Source organism: Psittacula echo (genome assembly GCF_963264785.1).
Source record: "Psittacula echo genome assembly, chromosome: 6".
Lineage (NCBI taxonomy): Eukaryota > Metazoa > Chordata > Aves > Psittaciformes > Psittacidae > Psittacula > Psittacula echo.
Window position 1 is genome coordinate 60,644,553 of NC_137743.1, and position 20,869 is coordinate 60,665,421.

At 37.8% G+C, this 20,869-nt stretch overlaps 1 protein-coding gene across 4 annotated transcripts; it reads right to left on the reverse strand.

Moving 5' to 3' along the window:
- Window positions 1-818: 818 nt before the first annotated feature.
- Window positions 819-19,593, reverse strand: SAMD8 (sterile alpha motif domain containing 8). Of its 4 annotated transcripts, none has more exons than XM_080621260.1 (7): window positions 19,463-19,593; window positions 17,940-18,154; window positions 10,611-11,215; window positions 8,755-8,850; window positions 7,905-8,022; window positions 7,107-7,257; window positions 819-6,200 (listed from the first exon to the last, which is right to left on the reverse strand). In XM_080621260.1, the coding sequence occupies exons 3-7, from the start codon at window positions 11,186-11,188 to the stop codon at window positions 5,896-5,898; spliced, it is 1,248 nt and encodes a 415-aa protein (XP_080477386.1). In that variant the 5' UTR covers window positions 11,189-11,215; window positions 17,940-18,154; window positions 19,463-19,593; the 3' UTR covers window positions 819-5,895. The 4 variants fall into 4 exon arrangements, with proteins under 4 accessions (XP_080477386.1, XP_080477387.1, XP_080477389.1 ...); XM_080621261.1 differs by having other exon boundaries at window positions 17,940-18,093; window positions 19,463-19,580; XM_080621263.1 differs by lacking the exon at window positions 17,940-18,154 and having other exon boundaries at window positions 19,463-19,588.
- Between the last annotated feature and the right edge of the window lie 1,276 nt (window positions 19,594-20,869).

Below are 20,869 nucleotides of genomic sequence, written 5' to 3' on the forward strand. Positions count from 1 at the left end.
TACTGACACACACATTTCTTTTTTAAATCTGGTCTTTAACAACTGATTATTAAAAAAAAAAGTCACACTGAAGGGCTTCACATTCAGAATTTTTCATCGAAATTAGATATTGACCAAGATTTTATAATTGAGGGAGGTAAATGAAAAACTTCCTAACGTTTCAGTACATTAAATTTACCTGGCTAACGCTAATCAGAGAACGTTTCAGCTAGATTAAGATCACAAAATAATTTCAAAACTGCCATTTGCAAATACGAACATGCAGCTCCAGGGCACACAGAATACCTGGTATCCTGTTCAAGTTTCTCCATAGGAGTAAGTGTACATTCTTTCACATATCAGATGACTGAAATCTGTGACTGAAAACAACAAACCTAACATAAACATATTAGAAGAGTAAGTTTTCAGAAGCTACCTTTACTCTTTCAGTTTTTCTCAACAGTTTTTAGAGACTGTTGATTTACTGTAACGCTATTCAGCACCAATACCTAGAGCCATTAAAGTTACTTCAGCTGAAGAACCTTTGAAAACCCTCTTGTCATACTTAACTGAGATCCTACAAGATGGAATGCATTTTCCAACATCTCAATAACAAAAATATATTAAGTAATTTGCCAAAACAATTTACAACTGGCAAAAACATCCTGCACCCTGATATAGGCATTATGCAGCATGCATTTTCACACCAGAGCTTTGGTGTGAAACAGAGCTTTGAGGAAAAACAATTCTAAATCCGAGATTACTCAGGTATATGCCTACGGTCACAATGCTAACAGAGACAGAGAGCCATCATTTTACACATGATGTAAAACAAACGCTTGTCATCTTTCAAATATTTTATTTTAGTACTTTTAAATATGTTTTAATACAACAAAGATATAAAACAATATATTAATTCAATCTGAGTTTAGAATCAAAACAATATTTACTTATTTACAGCAAACTTCCCTGGCATACCTTCTAGCTATTAGGGTTTCTCTGTCAAAACAAAACTGAAGTAACCGTTCAGTGTGGAAAGCCATGTTTCTACATCCCTATTATCTTAAGTACCACATAGAATGCAGTTAGTGGTTTCTTACATTTGACAAATTTCTTCTATTTGCAAAACTGAACTGAAAGAGCAAAATTAAATTAGACTTATTCTAACTACACAGTCACTGGGCTAATAGGTTCGGTTATTGTGCTCCACGTTTATCATCTTAAGTTCTTACACACTTTATTACAAATGGGCTTTAAAAATGTGCATGTCACTGAACTACATACATGATAGTCACTGCACATTTCTTAAGATACAAATACTAAGTATGCAGGATACTGCTATATGGGAAGTTCAGTGTTCACAATACTATAGTGTTTGAGGGGTTGTGAGGGTCTTTTTGGTGGTTTTCTTCATATAATGAAGAAGACATCAGTAGGCTCACTCCAAAGCACTTTTTTCCCCAAAAAACCGTTTCAATTAGAATAGTGACGATATCAAAGATACATCAGAAATAGTAATCTGTATAATCATCAGCGGTCTATCAATTAACCCTTGACTGATAAAAGTCTAAATGCACAAAACAATTCAGAGGGTAAAATGACTCACTGCTATGACTTCTGCCAAATAATTTCCATCTTGACAAGACTACGGTTTCTGTAGTTATAGGTCAAGCTTCTACAAAAGTATACTAATTATTTAAAAAAAACACAGAATAATCAATATTGTCTGTAGATTACTGCAAATTCTTCAGTAGAAATTACATGGATAGGATGAAAACCTATCAGTCATTATAGGTTAATTTTGTTATTCTCCAGGTCCACAAAACCTACTTTCCCCCTGCCTCCCCAAGATATCTGCTACTTCTTCAAACGTGTATTTATTGATTAGGACTTAGCTCCACAGTAGTTTTGGTGCTTGAAAACCTAGTGGACCTTTGTCCACTACCTAAATAGTAGCAAACAAGCATAGCAGTATGCAAGTGCTGCTTAAAACCCAAGGAGATATCAACTGCTGCAAAAGACTTGTACTGACATCCAAGTTCAACCTTCCCTCCTTCCCTTCAACACTCTTTTCGGCACTTGAGACACAGCCATACAGAAAACAAGATTACAGGAACCTGTGCTTTTATCCTCACTGAAGGGTTTCAATACTTCTAAATGACCTTATTTAACACACTTGCATAAAAAAAATAACATTTTATTTAATCATTTAACTGACTCTCGCTTCTTCAAGCAGCTATCAAGATTTTGATGCCTCCCCCCCCCCTTTTTTCCCAGATTTATTTTCACAGAACCCAGTTAAGTAGTAATTTCTTTGAAATTCTACTGGAATGTTTTCCTCTATAGTAGACCGGAGGGGGGAAGACCTAAAAGAAAGTGACATTACCTATTCCCATTACTGTAGAGTATATCACATACAGCACGCGCTTGCCCTTATTCAAGAAAATGCTTAAACTCAGTAGTGGTAACCCTTACTGGTCAAGAGTATGTAGTGATTGCTTAAAGTTAAGCATATAATTTGCTTCATCACAAGCAGTATACTTGCAGGATCCAGTTCCTGCTAGTCTTGACAAATACTTCCAGCCTATCTACATTTCTGTAACAACACTTTGTGTTATCTCGTTTGCCAGAGGACATGAAGTTAATTAGCATATATGGAAGCTTTCTATCATTATTCAAGAACAGCTGGAGGAACCTTGCTTAAAGATCCTTCCATAAGCTTTTGTCAGTGTAATCACAACTTGCTAAAACCCACATCTATTAAAGTCTAATTTCTGTATGCAAGTGTAATGTCATAAAACCACTAGTTTAAGAGACCTTTTAGAAAGGAAAAACTAAAGGCAAAAAGTTCAGGAAAGCTTTATAAGATGTAAAAAGAAAGAGGAGGGGGGAGTGTCTATGTGTCTACCACTTGCAGGTATGTGCATACAAATCCCCAAACTAGTAATAATAAGGAAAAGCTTAAGACTATTGTCAAGTCTCAAACATTACCAGATTTGCTAAGTTAACAAAAAGAAAAAAAAAAAGTGATCCTCCCCTTCCTTTTTATATCCAGAGTTATTCAGTTAAGACTTTTCTACTCGATTAGATTGTGCATGTTGTAGTACTAATGTTGTTTGATGTTTGTACTTGCTGACATAATACAGTAATTCATTAATTACTCCGAATTCAGATTATGTGCGTGCTCCCACAGGCCACAGAAAATGACTTTACACAAAATACATGCAGCAAATCAAAGACAGCAAAAAGATTGATGCATGAACAAAAGGGAAGAGGAGAGCCCTGAACATAGTTAGCATTAAATCCAAGGCCAAATGATGCTCTGCTGCCTTTACTTAAAGGCACTTGTCAGCAATAGAGAAGCAGCAACATTTTTTAAACACTGACTCCTGAAAAACAAGGTACAGAACTTTGAGCCTGTCAGTTACTGGCAACTTGTTTCCATTTAATTAACAAAAAGCTTACATTACTAACTTTACAGACTGACCTGGGCTCTTTTGCATGTTAGTTCAGATTTTCCCATTCTATATCAATCGATTTCAAGCCTTCCTCTTGCATGTTTATAGACAGACAAAATGAACTGCCAAAATTGAAGAGGGCAATTATCCTGACAATCTTTTAACCCACTTCAATGCTTGCAAAACCAGTGTCTCATTACTTACCTTGGACTTAGATATTTAACATCAAGGGAATCAGCACAAAAGATCAAGCTCCCTTTAAAAGAACTGATAGGCAATACTGATTTAAAACATGGATTTACTTAACAGAATTTGAAAAATTAAATTAGAACAAAGAGAGAAGTTTTATGCTTTAACTGTATGAACTTCATTAAAAAAAACCAGTATTGAAATGATAGCTTTACTTTATGTAAACATTGTTACACTGGGCTGTACTTGAAAATTCTCCTGCATGTCTAAGTTGGAAAGTAATTTTTCACTTTAGACATGACTATGCCAGTTAGCACTGCCATGGTTCTTTTCAGAACCAACAGCTTTGCAAGTTTAAGTGCATATCTCACCATATGTTGTAATTCAGAATAGAATTCTGCACTTCCTGAGAACAGATGTTTCCTAGAGTTTTAAAAAAAAAAAAACTGTATTCATAACTGTGTGTGCATTGAAAAGGCAAATATAAATTAACAAATAGAGCTCTTCTTATAAAGTCTCAAGAGGAATGTTCAAATTGCCTTTCTGAAATCAGAAAGGTAAGAACAGCAAATGAAAAGTCTTCAAATCTTTCAGAATATTTTCTCATTTTTTTCTTAAGTGTAAGCATATTCCCCCAAATTTGGACGGCAAGAGCCATCAGTCTATGGCAGATTGAATAATATCGTATTAAACCTGAAATTTTGCTAAAAAATTGGAATGTTAGAAATATAAAAGTCTGCAGAGTAGTACAACGTATGTGTGCTCAATACAGAGATACTCTAAGATGCACAACTGCTCTGTGGAATAGGAGCTAAATTAGGTTTAAAAAGTAACATAAGACCAAATTTTAAAAGTCTGCACCATTTTTACTATTTGCACCATTTACCTGGAAATTTTCATTTAGCATAAATCTGATTTCAAGTCTTTATAGACAACATTAGTATTGTCCCCTTACAAATGACTGAATATGAGATCACAAACTCTGTGAACCTTGCTTACGCATTACAGACTCAGAGACTGGGTTTGGAAGTTATTTTGCTGTGTTTGGGATTTTGTGTGTTTGGGTTTGGGGTTTTTAAACAACCAAAACTCAACTGCTTATGGTACTTTTATATCTTTCAGTGTAGTACACGAGCAAGTTAAGAACTAGTCTCTTTCCATACTTGTTAGAAGAACATGTACTCTGTGTGTTTATATAAATAAGCAAATATACTGTGTATATATATCCAGAAATATTCACCATATTGGTGACACCAGAGCGATAAAACATACATCAATATGAGCACTATTTCCAATACTCACTATTATTACTTTTCTTGAAAGAGTTACTACATGCACTTTCCCCATCCATTTATGGGATGGTAAGATATATGAATATAACTTTTCTGGTTTTCCAATGTTAAAGAGCTGCTCCTAAAAAACATGCACAGGTTTGGGTATAAAGCAATTAAAACCACACAAAAGTTATTCTGTGGCTTTAAACTCACAAATGCTAAATTAACTTTACTTTCAGTAGATGTAGCGTTTACTTTAAGTCATTTATTTAAACACAAAAGGGAAAACTTCCAAGTGCTAGAATAACCATAGAGACACATTGATAGACTAGACTAAATAAGCTCTCATTAAAATAAAACATCACCACTGCATAGTCACAAGGCAGACTTTCATTTTTGGCAACGTGTATGCAGGCCATTTATACTGTTGATTATACTTTAAGACTTGTTATTTAATAGTTAAGAGACCCTTTTAGCAAGGAACTATACTGCTTTCTTCATTATGACACAGTACTCCTCAATCTTCGAGTATAAACAGAGTTTGTTTTGAAAATTACATTTATGATTTTTAAAAGAAAGTCTTCATAAAGTTCTAATTTTTTAGTAAGTAAACGTAAAGGCTGTCATGTCAAGTAACAGAGATTATTTGGACCTGTAAATAAAAATTCCATTATATTCAGTACAAGCACATATTTGAGGTTAAAGTTACATAAACATTCACAAAGAACCTTACTAAGGGTAACAGTATTCTGGTTTATATTCATGGTTCACCGATAGCCTTTACCAGTCCCCACTGTTTTCTATTTTAGCAACAAGAAAAAAAACCACAGCCCTGTGAAGTGTGGGAACACCATCTTATGGCTAAGAATCAAAGACAAAGGGGAGGAGATCACAGAGTGAAAATTACTACATTACATTCCCCCCCACACACACACTCGCCTTGTAGGATCTTCGTCATAACACTTCATAAAAATCTGAACTGACCTACACACTCTTCAGCCAATCAATCTTTTCAGTATAGTAGGTTTTGAAAAAGGCCAGCAATACTCATTGGGAACAGTACCATTAACATTGCACTCAAAAAAAGAAAACATAGGAAACCAGATCCTTGCTCTCCTACTCTGTTGATATGCTCTAGTATTAGCCAATGTATGGTAATACAAAAAGAGTCTTGTAGTGATGTAAAAGGCAATGAAGACATCTATAGAGTAATGTTCATGTGCAGCCAAAATGAAGAAGATTCCAAAGAGATTCAGGACCCAGGACAAGGTGTGCAAGAAGTTCCAGCTCCTTGGCGTATCTAGAAGAAAACAGAAAACAACTAATCTTGAATGTCTCAAAAAATCTGGGTCATTATGAAATCCAGGCCTAGATATTTCAAGGGTTTATACAAATTTTTCATCCAAAAATGTGATGAACTTACTGTGTCCATGTGGAAATATTGTTTAAATCTACATGCCCAATAAAGCCAACAAAAAACAATGGCACAAATCATGAATGTCTTATCACTTCATAACTTCATTTATAAATACAGCTATTAAGCATTTACGGATGAACAGAGTATCCTAAAATGGTTTAGGACTACACAAAGCAGAATTCTTTGTTCAACCAAGTTCTTCTAATGAAAATCATGCCTTTTCTTCATGTACTAAGGGGAAACACATCATAAAACACATAACCCTGTTCAAAACATGTCAAATCATACTTTGTATTTACAGAAGAGCACTACTGTTTCATATATTCTCACTCATGGGGTTTGGCAGTTTGGCTTTATGGATTATTCTAAATGTACAGCCAGGTATTCTGCCTAACAGAGATCAGTGTCAGATACGTAGGGAAGTGTATAGGAACAGACAATCATAAGTAACTTCCTTAGTACTGCCTCATTAGCAAGCTAGAAAGCTTTTCTAATTTTCTTGGCTCAGGTGTTCTTTCAAACGTGCCCTATTCATCTCTCCATTAATCTAAGTGCTGTTCCTTTCCCGCCTGTAAGTGAACTGTCACAAACCTGAGAAAGGGCACAGCAATTTAATTTTTATTTGTTTGCTTAAATGTTACACACTGAACTTTTTGAGGAGGTCAAGCACCAGATACTCTTAATACTTAAGGACATTTAAGTATTTATACCCTTGCACCCTTGGTTGACAGCAAGCAGCCCATATTCTTAACACTTAAGGACATTTAAGTATTGACGCTCTGTACTTACATTCTGTAACAAAGAAGTTGAGCATCGTCAGGACGACAGTGTGGCCACTGAACATATAATCTCCACATGTATGTACTCCAGTCAAAGTCATGCCAAACCCACTCCATATTGCAAATGCCCGCTGGAGTTTTGCCCAAACATTGCCATACAACTGAAAGACAGCAATATTAACATTTAGTATGCTCTAACCTCACTTCCTGAGCAGTTGTTCTGAAAGTTAGCTTTATAACACTACGCCTATTTTATACATTTATCATGTATTTATTATGGGTTTTTCATTAAAATGCAGGTTATCCACCTCCCAATGTGTCCTTGTCAAATTTGCAATATATTCAGCTCAACTCTCTTCTAACTATAGGTTCAGATAAAAGCACAAAATCCCATGTTCTATAGAATAACCCTTATTAGAAGGCGTGAAATAATAAGAGGAGTTTGAGGGGGTTGTTTTCAGCATCCAACAAGACACAGATGCAATTACTCCACTTTCAGCTTTTCTTCATGAAGTCAGTATCTTAAGTCCATGTTTCTCCAGTGTACTCTCTCCAGTTTACATTGTAAAATATTCTCAACACCTCTCCCTGAGTAACTATCTCCTCTCCAAAGTGGCAAGTGCTTCTGAGACTCCTAAAGACAATGGCAACTGACAAAGGGGCATTCCATGAGTGGAACAGGAGAGGACATCAGTGTTCTTACAAACACACATACAACATTATGGTCACACCAATCCTAATTTTATATATATATATATGTATGTATATTAAAAAAAAATAAATTATTTAAAGCATTTTAAGTTTTTACCTTTCCAGTACACTGCAAGTGCTGGCCTGGCACAGACAGTGAGGTAACAAACATTGTAACGCAGCGTAATAAGAATACTGTCCCCATGAGGCTGCACAGCCTTCGCAGAAGTATAGATCTGGGGAAAGTACATAGGAACTGATTGCAACAATCCTAATATACTGTATTTTTTTAATCAGGAAGGTTATGATGAAAACATTTCCCCACATCCCAAATTAATCCCATAGAGTCCCATCATCATCACTGCAAGTTTCACAGTAATTTTGTTATTTAATTTTTATTTTTTAAAGTAGTACTGTAATGGTTTCACATGACAGGGAGAGACACTGTAGCAAGCTTACTGTCATCAAAAGGTACAGCTCTACTCCTCTGCAGCTACACTTATTCTAGCTTTGGCACTCACACCTTCTGCTGGCAAACTGATAAAAATCAACAAACTGGTAAAAATTTAACTAAAAATATGCATGCACACAAAAGAGTTTTCTACCCTTTTGTGACAGCAAGCTGCTAGGCTGGCTCAGTCATCCTGTGGAATTTCATTCCCATAGGATTTTCTTATATACAAAACTGTTAGAGTATGAGGGTATATACTGGTAGCTCTCTGAAATATTTATGTTCTGAAGGAAACTACATATAAATTTGGTAGAAAAGTAAATTCACATTATTCCTTTGTAAGACTCACAAGTGACCGCTCTTGATTAACTCCTCCCTAACCCTTTTTTTAACTGGGACATATTAGAAGCTTATAATATCCCTACTGAATGGAAAATCTTAAACAATCATCATAACTTTTGTTACAGTCCTTTCTCTGAACCAAAGTACCAGTTAATTCGAATTTTATATACTGTACCTGTGTTTATGAAGCAGAAGAACCAACAGCCAAATGTAGCAAAGAATTACACCACATACTTCAGTCATAGCAAAAGCCCATGGTATTCTAGGGACGCTAACAAAAAAAGATGAAGCAAGGAAATTAACTTAAAATACAAAGGCTTAATTTCTATTTCTAGTCTCAGTATTGAGAATAAAGGCATATAAAGTTCTAACTACAAAACTAACTCACATAAATCTGACAAGAGTTTAAACTACAGCCAAAAATTATTTTGTTAGAATGAAACAGAATTTTACTTAATTTTTAATTATCTCATTTCTAATAATTATTTTCAGCAGACATTTACAAATCATTCACTAAGTCAAACAAAATCACTAGTGTGCTCTCTTAATTTACATGTGCGATTTACTAACAGTATGTGCTTCTCTACCATTGTTTCCCAACAGGCTTTTTCATTCTGACACAAACTTGCATCATGTCAATTATGTTGCTTATGCTTGCAAGAATGCCATGTCAACACAATTAATGAAATGCTGCAAAGCCTAAAATCCTAAACACTTGTGACAAAGCCAAATGACACAGAAAAGCATTGGGAAAAATAAAATTTGTTTTCAAAGTTAGATTTCAGTGATAATTACTATACACAAGTCTTTTGTCCTTGCTTGTTGAAACATTTAGGACTTTCTTGCACACACGTGGCATCAGTAAGAATTTCCTCTCTACAAATTCACCAAAATACAGGTCAACAGATCTCAAGAAAGGCTGCTCCTTGTAGCTTTGTGTTCTCCCTGATACAAAGGGGCAGCAAAGCACTGCTCAAATGCTAGTTTTGTAGTAATCTTCCCACATTGTTTTGCAAGCTGCTGCTTTCTGACCTCTCCTATCCTCCTGCTCACTGAATACCATGGTAGCACCCTGTGAACAAAATCCAGTAATGGCATAGCTCATGTTCTCTCTCCACTTGCTGAATTACATCTACATTTACTGGGGATTCTGCATACTTATTTGAAAGATTAGACTTCTACTGGCATCATGAAACCCATTAACGAAAATGGAAATTACTGGCAGTAATGAGATCACAAAGACTGATCTCTTCACCAGTTTGTCTTGTCTTTTAAAACTCTCTGGGCAACAAGTCCTCTATGGTGCAAGTATATTTCCTCAAAGGGAGCATTTATCCTCTATTAAATCTGTAGTCAATGACTAAATTTCACCTTTGCTACTTTGTCACTTTTTTGCCTAAAGTGAAATATCTTCTTTAAAAAGGAATGGTTACCGTGTAAGTCACAACACTGTTTTAGTACACAGATACTCTACAGTTAAAAAAAAGATACTGGTCTATTCAGTCTACTTCAGAGTCTCCCTAAACCATTTTCAACAAACTGACAGCGGGGAGACAGCAAAAATACACTATCTATGCTATTCCCTTTCAATTCCTTGTTTACCAGCAGACCAAAATATTCCTCCATTGAAAGTTTTTCCATATCAAGACAAGTTAGGCTTCATAGAAGTACTTGGATTTCAGAAAAAGCATATGGCTGCTTATCTATGCCAGCTGACCATCACCCTTTCTACTAGAATGAGAAGTTAAACAAATTAATGCCTGTGTTGTGATCAGCTAAGGATGTAGAATTAAGTATATGTAAGATATGTCAACAGCTCAAATTATTTTCCCTTAAGGAAGACTAAATCTCTGTATCTAACTGATGCACATTTCAATCTTAGTAGAAGGGTTTAGTATAGTCCAATTACTATTTCTCAGAGGCATCTTCAAGAGCACATAAAATTTTAAGAATGAAGAAAAGACAGCCTATATTTTAGCTATCAATTTACTATTTTGTTTTAAAGGAAAACTTTAAAAAAAACTTTCTTACCTATCTAGAAATATGTCTGGTAGAGGTGGATACGTTTGCATGTCAGGTACTCGCTCATGTACTATAACCATAACGAATGATGTAAAGCCAAACACTATGAAGACATACACACAACTTAAAATTGTCTTCCAATATTCTGGGTCCAGTCTTCGTGTAGAGTGCTTGTTTTTTCCATTTGTATATTGATACTGATCACCATTTGAGTCAGTAATTGGTCCATCATAGTCTCGAGGTACTTCACCATTACAAAACCAATCTGTGCCCTGTAGCGAACCAACACTTGGGCCTGTGCCAACATGACTATCACTGTTGTAACCCAGCTCTTCTAGGACATCAATATGTTGCTTCTGTAGTTTGCGTATGGACAACATTAGCCTTTTGATATCCCCCAGGACTTTGATTTCCAAAGGAGGGGATCGTAAATCATATTCAGTTAGCGTCAGCAACGTAATTCCATCTAGCCTGTGTCTATTGCACAAAACATCCACGTATTCACAGAAGCCTTCTTCCTTCAGCCACTTGGCCACGTTCTTGGTAGTCCAACGTCGAATGCAAAGCTGGCTACTGCCTGCCATCATCCTTCTCTATACGTCAATAAAATTGACCTGTTACATATTGGAGAAAAAGACAAGACCTGACTGTTTAACAAAGATTAACAAAATGCCAATGCATTTTGTGCGATTTTAGAGGCTTAATTAGCAAAAGGTTTTTTATAGAAGAGCCAGGAGAAAAACAAACATATAATTAATTAGGTAAATAATATAAAAATGCTTGTAAAACATTTTTTATTCACACAAAGCTACATTAAGATTATCTCACTTGTTCCTAAATAGAAATTTAAAGCTACCAAAAAGCTTAATTTATTAAGCTTTTTTTTTTAATTATTTTGTTAAAATAAATAGAGTTTATTAATTGCACCAGGAGATGAAAAACAAAGTTTACTCTTTTTAAATACCAGCTTAATCATTAGTCTCTTCCACTTTTTGCAGTTCATAAACTAAGCAAGAAAGTATAGCCAGCAGCCACATAAAACTAAATTAAAGCTAAAATAATACATTACAGGTCCAATACATTCCACTGTTTTAAAATACACACTGAAGCTTTGCTGGCATGACATTTCCCCCGAAGCCCCTCCCCAGTAAACCTAATAATATGGATCTGAGGCATCTTAGTTGTATGTTGATGGTGCAGTCATCACAGAATCACAGAATCCCGAGGGTTGGAAGGGACCTCAAAAGATCATCTAGTCCAACCCCCCTGCAAGAGCAGGGTAACTTAGAGTACATCACACAGGAACTTGTCCAGCCGGGTCCTGAATATCTCCAACGTAGGAGACTCCACAACCCCCCTGGGCAACCTGTTCCAGTGCTCTGTCACTCTCACAGTAAAGAAGTTTTTCCTGATGTTCACATGGAACCTCTTATGCTCCAGTTTACACCCATTACCCCTTGTCCTATCACTGGACATCACTGAAGAAAACCTAGCTCCATCATCCTGACACTCACCCTTTACATATTTGTAAACATTTATACCTTTGTTTGATCTCAGTAATTTAGACTCTTACTACATTGCAAATACTTTAAAATATTCAGCTTTCCAAATAACATCACTAAAATTGAAGCATTAGCTTTAATTCAAAAGTATCTTTAAAAGTAATTTGGTAATAGATAACACACAAATCCCAGAAAATATGTTTTCTCTTCATACAGGTTTCTCAATAACTGCTTTCTTGACTCTAGAACATTGATGAAAGCAAGACATCTCGGGAACATTTTAGTCACTTGGAGGTGTCAAGTCACCAGAACAATCTAGAACAATGACCAGAAAAACATATAACCACAGAACATTATGTGGAATACACAGAAAAACTTGAAAAGGCTACTGGTGATGTCAAAGTAATAAAAAGCTTATCTAATATTTAAGACCTACAGCAGTACAGAATGGATTTGTGCATAATTTATATTTGGTGGTTTATGTACAGCTACCATCCAAGAAACAGCTACCATTTCACAACTCTTCTTTTGTACTCAAAAAAAGTGCAATTAACTAGCATGCTTCAATCATGCTAACCAGATCTCAAAATACAAGACAGTACAATACACTAGTGCCACATACATCACTCAAGGTTTTCAGACTGAAAAGAAGAAAACGATCTATTTAATCTATTATTTAGCTTCTGTATACAGTGCACAGGTACTCAAACCCATCATGAATATTCAACACAGGTGTATATCTTTTTCAGGGGCACAGCTCTTCCAAAACCAAGAGCTCTTTCCTCTCACTTCTCTCTTTAAAGAGATACCGTACCTCTTACTGTTACAAATAGCTCTTCTCCTTGTTATTGGATGCAACTTTTTCTTCCAGGTTATAGTAGGACTACATACTATTTTATTCTCTATCAGAGAAGATTCAATTTGTCCAATGATATTTCCCAGCAGTGCAAAAGAAATAGTTCAGAAGAAAACGAGTGCATAGATCAAATTTGCTCTTAGAAAAGATTTATGGGAGTGATCCTTCTGAAGATACTCTCTCTTGACTTGACTGCATATTAACGACATGTACTTAATGCATAGTTTTAACTTGTCAAAACTCCATATATGGTCAATATGTCTATAAGCTTTAATACCCTGATTTAAATAGTTGCCAAAACATCCATAAACCACTACTAGAAACTCTGCATTTACTGCACTTTTCCTTCTCCATATGAAATGGTATTTTTTCATTTCTATGTTATTTTACTATTTTTGAAAGTCTTGCTCAAGACAATTGTAACAACTACTTTGCTCACAGAGCTATTAATAAAAGAAATTATGAAATTTAATTTGTAATTAGTGATCAGTTAATTGACCTTTTTGGGTACTACATATTTTTACTCTATTCCAGTGTTGTGTTCTAACCCCAGCTGGAAACTTAAGTACCACACAGCTGCTTGCACACTCCCCCATCCTGTCCCAGTAGACTGGGGAGAAAAGTCTCAACCCAAACCCATGGATTGAGATAGGAACAGTTTAATAATTGAAATGAAGCAAAACAGAATAACAATAAAACAACAAAAAAGGGAGATAACGAAAGAAGAGAGAGGTGAATAAAATCCATGAAAGACAAGTGATGCACAATACAGTCACTCTCCACTCTCTGGCCAATACCCAGCCTGTCCCCAAACAGCGATTGGTGGCTCCTGATCAACTCCCCCCAGTTTATATACTGAGAATGATATTCCATGGTATGGAATATCCCTTAAACTAATTTGGGTCAGCTGTCACGGCTGTGCTCCATCTCAGCTTCTTGTGTACCTCCTCACTGGTAGAGCATGGGAAACCGAAACATCCTTGATTAGGGTCAGCACTACTTAGCAACAACTAATCAGTGTGTTACCACAATTATTCTCACACTAAATCCAAAACATCCAGTAAAACAAGCAAACAAAACTTGAGTTGCTTGTCTGGATTTAAAGCTTTCCTTACTCAGAAATACAGACAAAATACTGAAAAAAGTTAATCATGGTATATTTTATAACACTGTAATCGTCAGAAGCTTTCTATGAAAAAAGTGAATTTAGACTCACCAAAAATACACTCATTTTATGATTTGCCTTCTAACTGAAGCAAAGGGCAAAGGCAGGAAACTCTCCCTAACCTGGAAGAATTCTGTCCGTTTGTCACAAGTCAGGTAGCCTAGCACCAGCCCAGTGTTTCTTCATCTGGCACTGCGGGAATAAAAATCAACTCTTACCAAACATGCAATGAAAGTAACCTTACAACACTGAATGAGCATACTCATCAAAGATCACTACTGAATGGGCTGGACCTGGGAGAGTCTACATCAACCTTAAGATGAACCTGAATGGGCCTGCTCCTGTTTTCTAATGCTGTCAAAGACATTTAACCAACTAGAAAAGACAAAGAAATCAAAAGAAGAAACAAGCACTTACAAAAAAACCATGTATCACTGCTCATAGCAGGTAGCTAATTTTGTCTCAACAGTAACATAATAGATTAGTTTTGATCACATGGCAATTTCTTTTAACTCAGAAACTGCCTTCTCCTTCAAACTACTCATTTAGTGCCACTTCTGTAGTTTAAAATGTAAAAAGCACTTATCCTCACATTCTTCGCACCTGGAATACAATACAGATCTCTGTGCCAACTGCTCCTGTTAGTTTTTTAAGCTTAAGAAGGCTACGTAGTATCTCCAGCACCACCAGCCTGCAAAGAAAGACGAACACAGCAGATGAGACCAAGCCACCTAGAAAACCATACTTGTCTTTTGAAAGAAAGCAGCCCTGGTAACTACTTAGCCTTCTACATTACTGGTTTTATCGGTGAAACCGGATAATGGATAACATTAATTAATGACGAATAACGTGCATGAGTAAACACAAAGCAAGCAAAAACTTCAGCATCAGAAGGCAAAATACTTTTTTTGCCTGACATCAGCAACATCTGTAGCTAGCTAGTTGATTACTGTGATGTCATGCTTTGTCAGCTCATCAGCAGTAAGTATCATGTGTCCTGTTTCCCTTTTTCCTTCCCCAGCCTTTTAATTAACACCATGAACTCAACTGAATATGAAATTAAAGCACATGTGTGTAAGTATTTCTTTTTTAAAAAGAAAAAACGTTACTGTATATGCCATGAACATTTCTACCATTTGGTTAGGGCATTTTAAGAAGAGATGCTTCTGAGAGGCTGAGTATACCCTAGTTGTGAGCACAACATTTCTTGGATTTGTATTTAAATAGGGAAAATTCATCTCTCTCAAAATGACTGTATGTAATTCTATCATGTTTTCCCCTACTGAATTACTGCCAGTCAACCATTATGTACTAACTTTCCTAGCATACAGACTTTGAGTCAGTATACTGAGGTAAAAATGTGGAAAAAGTTGTTACCACTACTCTACCCAAGCAGAAGTAGCAATTATATCACACTAACATTAGGCTGCAGTTTTGTTACAGAAACAAAACTTGATTACACCAGAACCATAGCTGAAGGTTTAAATAAGATCCTAGTTACTCTGCAGCAGTTAGCGGAATGCTGAGTGGATTTCTTTATTCCAGACGCGTGTGCAAAACTGCCAGCACCATCACTGCTTCAGCACCTGCCCTCATGGGCCTGGGAAAACCCGTGGCTCTCCTTACTGACATACCTCTTGACTTCCCCCCCTTTCCCCGAGCTAGGCTCAAGTCTCACTATCCTTGGGATGAATTTTAGGAAGAACACTGGAAAAACTATTAGATATCAAGTGATTTAACCTACATTTCTTTGCAGAAGGTTTCAAGCTGAAGTTCGAATACAGGCAACTCCAACTCAGCCCCTCCTTCTGCTAGGCTAGGAGCACGACATCCCGCATTTCAGGGGAAAAGTTTTTCTGTACAAAGCCTGCTGGTTAGCAATGTGGGTAAGACCCAGATTTGAGCTCCCCAGCACAAAAAAGCCATACACAAAAACATGCACTGGGCCAGCCTGCAATAAGGCGGCTATTGTCACATACCAACTTGGTAATGCTGTGTTGGAAAAAGAACATACAGCACTGCCTTGTTATGCATTAAAAGCCTTGGACACTGCTGACTTGCATCAGAAGCTAGTCATTTGCTCTTCCTGAAAACTCTGAATTCTTCAGTGCTTATTTCAAGCAAATAGCACCAGAGGTTTCACTGCTATACAGTATACAGTGACTTCATCCTTACCTTCTAAATGCCACCATATATAGTACAGTATCTTGTAAACACAAAAGAAGAACACTTGCGAAAACAATACATGATTTTTCAAGTGCTTTTAATACAATAACTACCATGCTATATATTAAATTAATCAAATATAGCACAATGCCCACCATAAGACTGAAAAATTGGCCAAGTATTTTCCTGAAGCCAGCATACAATAATTTAAAATGCAGAAAGATTTCTGCAAAACTTGCATTCAGTTTTAGTGACTTTGCTGTCAAGTTGTTTCAATAACATTTCTAGTAACTGAGATTATCAGCAGTATTTTATCTGTATTCAAGCACCTTAATGCTATTTATGAAGGTAAGATAAGAAATGTCATATAGTAACACTCATTTAGTTTACTGTATATCTTAAGTTTTAAACCATCAAGGAAAACATGCTTTTCAAGAATCATTTACTGAAGTGCTGCATTGTGGAAAATATAGAACTGATACTGTACAGATCAAAGACGAGTTCCATATACTTGGAAGAGTCCTTATGTTGGAACGCGTCCATGCAAAACCGACAGCAGCTACTACAGAAAGTCCTCCTGAAAGCTAAAAATATTTGTCTTAAGAACCACTAACTGCAGTTACATACTGCAGCAAGCTAACTGCTCCCTGACTTTTACACCTCATTAAACCAAATGGGTTGTACTATTACACTCAAGTGAACACTTAGAGCAGCTCAACTCCTAATCTACTAACCACCTAACAAAACATTTTTTTATCCTACCACCATAATTCAAGACACAAGTGATTTTTAAACAACTGATCAAGTACTCCAACCACTTCTCTTAGGATGTAATTCACAGTATTTCATTAATATTTGTACAAGACTTTGAACATTTCACATGCTAAATGTCAAGTATTTGTTCCTCCAACTTCAAGAAATTGTATATCAATCTCTTAACAGAATGTCTGCTGCTCTTTGTCCTTATACAATTTAGCAGTGAAAAAATTCAGGTCTGGTCTTCCCCTTTTATTGCTTTCTTTTCTTCCCACACCCTCATCTTCGTATGGAAATAGAGGAGGACATGAACAAACTCTCCATTAACAGTATGTGAAGTGAAACTGTGTTTGTTTTTAATCTCCACAATCATTTACAACCTGACCTTTCTGGTCTAGTGAAAAAATCTATGAATCTTCCTCATTTAGAGGCATTAAAATAAATTAGAAATAAAAAAGTTTTAAAAGTTATGTGGTTATCAAATAAACATTTATAAAGTAGTATGGTTTACGGACCTCAACCAGCTCAACAGGCTGCAAAACTGAGCTCTGTACAAAGCAAAGTGATAGTATAGAGCCTGAGAAGACTGCAACTTTTAGGCTAATCTGTGTTTTTAATTCTATGCTACGAAAAAAGACCCCAACGAGCCAGCAAAAAGATCACACAAATCAGCAAACAACATAATACAAAATTCTTGCTCTTTACAAATATACAGAATGTATCCTTCACATCTAAGTAGCACTTGTGCAACAAAAAACTTACGAAACTTCCCAAAGACTTCCCTTCCACTGGGTATAAAAATCACTTCACCCGAATCCTGCGAGTTATTTCCACCTTTTTTTTTTATATCACAGAAAGCCAAAGGAGGAACAAGACCAGATGCATTCTCTTACCTCTGATATCCAGCAAGAGGCACCCCCTACCAAACCTGAGGGGCACTTAAATGCCAGGAAATGTCTCGCTGAGCTCTTGCCACTCCAGAACACAGTGCGAACAGCTGCTCTGTGGAGGTGGTACAGACACCATGTCCAGCTGCACATGGGAGCTCTTTGAAAATGAAGCATATATGGCACAAGTGGAATCTTCCATCAAGTCATAGAATGGTCACCTTACAACACAGAACGTGCATTGGGTTTTGATAAAGCAAATTTTCCTAACTGAAATATCAAATACAAACCCATGAGATCACTTCAGTTACAAACCAATACATACACGGACATTAAAACTGCCTCTCCTTTGCCTCTTCTTCAATTAACTTACAGAGCTGAAAAACCCTACCCTTTCGAATAATTATTTTTTTAAAATAGCAATCATTAAGTGAATCATTAATACAAAAAGCCATCTAAGGCGTTAGCAATGTAGATTTGAGACACTGAGCAGATAACAGTTCCCACAGAGCTTCAACTTTCTGAGCACACTCAAGCCTTAAACTCACACAAAGTCTGTCCCACACAGGCATACTCCTCCATTTAATCCCGAACCTCGAAGAGCATGCATGCAAACAGGGTAACAGCACTTTGCCTTGTAATTATCAAATCCTACATGCTCAGAAACTTTTTACTCAGAACTAAATACTCTACTTTCAGGAAACCCACCAATTTTATACCACTGGCAGAGAAAATCAGATAGCTGAATATCAGTTTCGACCTGGTACAACTGTTTCGTTACCAAACTGTAAGACTGACACAAAGCATGACTCCCAGAGATGAGCTGTTTCCTGTGCAGGCTGAAGCAGTAATGAGAACCCAAACGATTTCCCTCTTTTCCCAGACCTGCACAGTAGCAGCACGCCCCGACCCACCTGGTGCGTGACCCACTCGTGGATCCTGCCTCCTCCCTGACATACACACTCACGCCCTGTCTCCTAGCGAGGCTTTCTCCTTGTTGATCACGGTTGAATAGAAAATACACAAAGTTCAGACGGACATCGACCGAACCAGACACTAGGACTAAACTACTTCATCCGATCCACAGCAGACGAAGTAACTTAAGCGAGAAACACGCACGATTTTTAGTGTCTGAGCAAACTGGTTTCCTCAAAGGCCAGCTCCGAAAGCGCAGGGCTGTACGGTCGACAGCCTGTCTGCCCGCCCGGAGTGGCGATCGCACCTCCACGCTGGACAGGATTTTAGCGACAACAGGCAATTCGAGAGGCTTTTTCCCCGCTCCTGCGGCAAACGCAGCTGCTCTCCCACAACACAGCCACGGGACCGGCGCAGCCCTTCCCCTCCCGAGACCCGCAGAGCCCGCCCGCAGCCCGCACACATAACGGAGGCAGCCCGGAGACCGAGCCGCTCAGCAGCGGGCTTCCCTCCCAAGGCCCGGGCGGTCTCGGCGCTCCGCTGCGGGCAGGCGCAGGACCCCCGCGGGGAAGACAGGAGGGGAGCAGCCCACCCCGCAAAGCCCGGCAGCTCACCTGCCGCCGCAGCAGCGCTAAGTGGCAGTGCCGCAGCTCCGGGCCCCAGAGAGACGGCGGCGGGTCCTGTGCGCCCTCCCTCGCTCCGGCGGCAGCGGCGGCAGCCACCACCACCACCACCCCCCCATCACCCTGCCGGAAGTGGCGGCCGGCAGCGCGAGCGCGCCCCGGGAGGCGGAAAGGGCGGGTACGGTGCAGTACAGCTTCCGGAAGGGGCCGCGGCGTTCTGTCGGTGGAAGTGTTTGTTACGTGTAAGTGAAGTGAGCGCTCTTTCGAGCTGCGTAAGACACCCCTAACGTGTGTAGATGGTTGGCAGAACATAGTTTAGAAGGCATAAGAATAACCGACTCCTAATCCCCACAGAGATTTGCTGAAGGGAGAATTACACAATCATCATAGAATGTTTGGGGTTGGAAGGGATCTTAAAGAACATCCAGTTCCACCCCCTGCCATGGGCAGGAACACCTTCCACTAGACCAGGCTGCTCAAAGCCCCATCCAGCTTGGCCTTGAACACTGCCAGGAATTGGGCAGCCACAGCTTCTTTAGGCAACCTGTGCCAGTGCCTCACTGCCACCATCACAGTGAAGAATTTCTTCCCTATATTGAATCTAAATCTCCCGTCTGTCAGTTTAAAACCATCCCCCCTTCTCCTGTCCCTACAGGCCCTTGTAAAAAGCCCCTCTCTGGATTCCTTGGAGTACCCTTTGGGTACTGGAAGATTGTTACAAGATCTTCCCGAAGCCTTCTCCAGGCTGAACAACCCCAGCTCTCAGCCTGGCTTCATAGAAGAGGAAGCAGGGGTATCTTACATTTCTAACTGAAAAAGAAAAGACAATGCTTAAACCAGGCTAAAGGTATAAAACTATTCCCGGAAGATACTATTATTTTTTTCCAGCATGATCTTTCTGCCCATCATTGGGAAGTACCTTAGTACAGCCTGGATGTGAGAAAGAGATGAAGAGGTTTCTAACCACACTAAATGGGATTTTTCATTGATTTTTTTATGAGATGAATTAACACATAGAGTGATAATGGCATAATTTAAAAACTCAGTAGTGTAGTAATGAAAATATCCTCATTCTTCATCAAAGACATTTGTCAAGACAAAATAGCAGGGGAAACTTACAGGACCCTCATCCTGTCAATTTTCATATCAAGCAGTCATTACAAAACATTACTTTTCTCTTTAGATGCACCATTTTTGGCACCATTATTCTTTCCTGATGTCTGTAGAAAAAAATAAATAAGAACTGGCAGCTGTCTGGCAGCACTCAGTCATTTATCCAAGGTGATACAAAGCACAGATGTGAACAGCACAGATGACTTACGAAATCTTCAAGTAGATACTGTATCTTCAGGAACTCCGTAACCTATAAATAATACAAATGAAGAAAACAGAAGGAGA